At 30.7% G+C, this 3,749-nt stretch overlaps 1 protein-coding gene across 1 annotated transcript; it reads left to right on the top strand.

Annotated features, from left to right (window-relative positions):
* Positions 1–210: 210 nt before the first annotated feature.
* LOC119613139 lies at positions 211–3,072 on the top strand. The gene is made up of 4 exons (XM_037969084.1): positions 211–487; positions 2,561–2,631; positions 2,701–2,857; positions 2,919–3,072. Exons 1-4 carry the CDS (start codon positions 334–336, stop codon positions 3,041–3,043), a joined length of 507 nt encoding a protein of 168 aa, XP_037825012.1. The 5' UTR covers positions 211–333; the 3' UTR covers positions 3,044–3,072.
* Positions 3,073–3,749: the final 677 nt, after the last annotated feature.

The raw sequence follows: 3,749 nt of genomic DNA, 5'->3' as shown, positions 1-3,749 counted from the left end.
GTTGTAAGCAACAGTAATAACACCCTTCGCAAATGGTGTAGGGTAAATACCAATTCTAACAGCAATATTGAAATAATATGACAAGATTTGTGATACTAACACTCACTTCATTCTCACTATTTCGTTCACTCAATGACAAAGTTTCTCTCTTCCCTGTTTTCTATTAATGAAGAATAAATAAACAAAAAAACTGTCAAAACAGTTGACAGATTTAGGAGCAAGGAAAGTTTAGTTTGGCCAATCTGTTTACCGAAAGAGATCCTACAAGTATTATTGTGTTTAATCTTAAATATTAAAAATATAACGAAAATACTGCCAAAAAAAAATTAAAAAATGAAGTGTTCCTGTAATCGTTATACACTTGGTATTATTCTAGGCGGCATTAATGTAGCGATCAGCTCCGTTATTTTAATTTTACAATGCATTTATTTAAATGATTATAAAGAAATCGAAGATCCAGATTTACAGAAAAAATCAAGAAATAAAGGTAAGTTAAAAAAGAGAAAGAAATGTATATAAAAACAATAAGAACTATTAACTATTTGTGTATTTCGAAATTATTTTAATTCAAATGATGTCTGTTCTATATGGAGCTACATATGTATGTACAAAGTATATATGTCTGTTTGTTATATACTTCCAAACCACAATGTTCAATGTTTGGCTAAAAATAAATTGCATCATCCTATACACATTGTGTGTATATGTTTTTATTAGTTTTTTTTTTATCAAGTTCTAAGCAATTTTAGACATTTTATTTGTTGTTATTTTTTCGTCCCAAACATTTTTGAACTTGAATATTTGATTCTTTATGACGCGTCATGACGTCACATAAAAATTTTCGTTTATATTTTTTTTGGTCGGCCTTGACTTTATTTTGTTTATTGCAAATATTGTCTGAGAGTGTGATAAAATTGTATCTCAAAAATAACAACGTTTGAGATCAGGTATGGAAAAGTAAAATTTAAAAATAGTACTAATTTATATACAACAAAAATATTTTTAGGGTTTAAAGACTAACCTAATTTTTGCTAGACTGGACTATTAACAATACTGTAGACTAGACTATAGACTAGACTATAGACTAGACTATAGACTAGACTATAGACTAGACTATAGACTAGACTATAGACTAGACTATAGACTAGACTATAGACTAGACTATAGACTAGACTATAGACTAGACTATAGACTAGACTATAGACTAGACTATAGACTAGACTATAGACTAGACTATAGACTAGACTATAGACTAGACTATAGACTAGACTATAGACTAGACTATAGACTAGACTATAGACTAGACTATAGACTAGACTATAGACTAGACTATAGACTAGACTATAGACTAGACTATAGACTAGACTATAGACTAGACTATAGACTAGACTATAGACTAGACTATAGACTAGACTATAGACTAGACTATAGACTAGACTATAGACTAGACTATAGACTAGACTATAGACTAGACTATAGACTAGACTATAGACTAGACTATAGACTAGACTATAGACTAGACTATAGACTAGACTATAGACTAGACTATAGACTAGACTATAGACTAGACTATAGACTAGACTATAGACTAGACTATAGACTAGACTATAGACTAGACTATAGACTAGACTATAGACTAGACTATAGACTAGACTATAGACTAGACTATAGACTAGACTATAGACTAGACTATAGACTAGACTATAGACTAGACTATAGACTAGACTATAGACTAGACTATAGACTAGACTATAGACTAGACTATAGACTAGACTATAGACTAGACTATAGACTAGACTATAGACTAGACTATAGACTAGACTATAGACTAGACTATAGACTAGACTATGGACTAGACTATAGACTAGACTATAGACTAGACTATGGACTAGACTATAGACTAGACTATAGACTAGACTATAGACTAGACTATAGACTAGACTATAGACTAGACTATAGACTAGACTATAGACTAGACTATAGACTAGACTATAGACTAGACTATAGACTAGACTATAGACTAGACTATAGACTAGACTATAGACTAGACTATAGACTAGACTATAGACTAGACTATAGACTAGACTATAGACTAGACTATAGACTAGACTATAGACTAGACTATAGACTAGACTATAGACTAGACTATAGACTAGACTATAGACTAGACTATAGACTAGACTATAGACTAGACTATAGACTAGACTATAGACTAGACTATAGACTAGACTATAGACTAGTCTATAGACTAGACTATAGACTAGACTACAGACTAGACTATAGACTAGACTATAGACTAGACAATAGACTAGACTATAGACTAGACAATAGACTAGACTATGGACTAGACTAGACTATGGACTAGACTAGTCTATAGACTATTCTAGGCTATAGACTAGTCTAAAGAGTAGATTATAGACTAGACTATAAACTAGACTATAGACTAGACTATAAACTAGACTATAGACTAGATTTTAGACTAGACTACAGACTAGACTTGTTTACAATGGGAATTAAAATTAAGCAAATTATTTTATTTTTCTTTCTTAATTTTCAACAGCTATCATAATATTGATACTATGTTTGATAACGGTAGTAATTGCTGGCCTCTTCATATATGGAATCGTAAAGGTAAATATAAAAATAAGCACCAATTAGCACACTTTGACAAAAGTAACAAAAACTCTTTAACATTTCTAGAGAAAATACAAATTAGCTTATCCCTGGTTAATTTTTTGTGCAGCCAGTGTATTCGCCACCCTTAAACAGGTGGTATATGCAATTATTGACTCGGCTAAGGGTAGAATTTCAGGGGAAGAAACTGCTGCGAGAATTACAATATTTTTGCTAATTACAGGTAAATTTGCAAAAAGATTTAAAACAATAAATTTTATTGTTTTTTTTCTCGCTCATTCTAGTTTTTGAAAGCGTCATTTACTGGTTTAGTTTATCCGTGTATAGAAAACTACGTAATGAAGAAAAATCTGCTGATATACCGATGGCTTATCAAACGGATTATACCTCAGTGCCAAATAGTGTTTAAATACAAAACTATTTTTTTTTTTTTCATTTTTTAAGATTTTTTTATTTTGTATATAAATAAAAAATTTTATATAAAATATTTAATAGATCAACCAGATACAATTTTTTATTAAATATAGAAAATGTCTGACTATGTTTTCTATAGAAAATCAGTTTATTTTTTGGAAACTTTTCTATAGAAAAGGTCGTTCCGATTCTGACAGATTTTCTAAAGAAAATTTGTTCAGATTCTGACAACTTTCTATAGCAAAAGTTTTTCAGATTCTGACAACTTTCTAGAACTGAACTAGAACTGAACTAGAACTGAACTAGAACTGAACTAGAACTGAACTAGAACTGAACTAGAACTGAACTAGAACTGAACTAGAACTGAACTAGAACTGAACTAGAACTGAACTAGAACTGAACTAGAACTGAACTAGAACTGAACTAGAACTGAACTAGAACTGAACTAGAACTGAACTAGAACTGAACTAGAGCTGAACTAGAACTGAACTAGAACTGAACTAGAACTGAACTAGAACTGAACTAGAACTGAACTAGAACTGAACTAGAACTGAACTAGAACTGAACTAGAACTGAACTAGAACTGAACTAGAACTGAACTAGAACTGAACTAGAACTGAACTAGAACTGAACTAGAACTGAACTAGAAATGAACTAGAACTGAACTAGAAATGAACTAGAACTGAACTAGAACCATTCAG

This window comes from Lucilia sericata, unplaced genomic scaffold, assembly GCF_015586225.1.
Source record: "Lucilia sericata isolate MDLA Ls3-8-SP2 unplaced genomic scaffold, ASM1558622v1 Contig001986F_arrow, whole genome shotgun sequence".
In the NCBI taxonomy this organism is placed as follows: Eukaryota; Metazoa; Arthropoda; class Insecta; order Diptera; family Calliphoridae; genus Lucilia; species Lucilia sericata.
Note: the sequence above shows the minus strand (reverse complement) of the source record. Positions and strands in the feature narration are given on the sequence as shown.

Excerpts from the sequence above, each read along its gene's own strand:
- LOC119613139 (XM_037969084.1), top strand. The coding sequence starts at position 334 with ATGAAGTGTTCCTGTAATCGTTATACACTTGGTATTATTCTAGGCGGC. Across the intron at positions 488-2,560 it reads GAAAAAATCAAGAAATAAAG|CTATCATAATATTGATACTA; the intron begins GTAAGTTAAAAA and ends AATTTTCAACAG. Across the intron at positions 2,632-2,700 it reads TCATATATGGAATCGTAAAG|AGAAAATACAAATTAGCTTA; the intron begins GTAAATATAAAA and ends TAACATTTCTAG.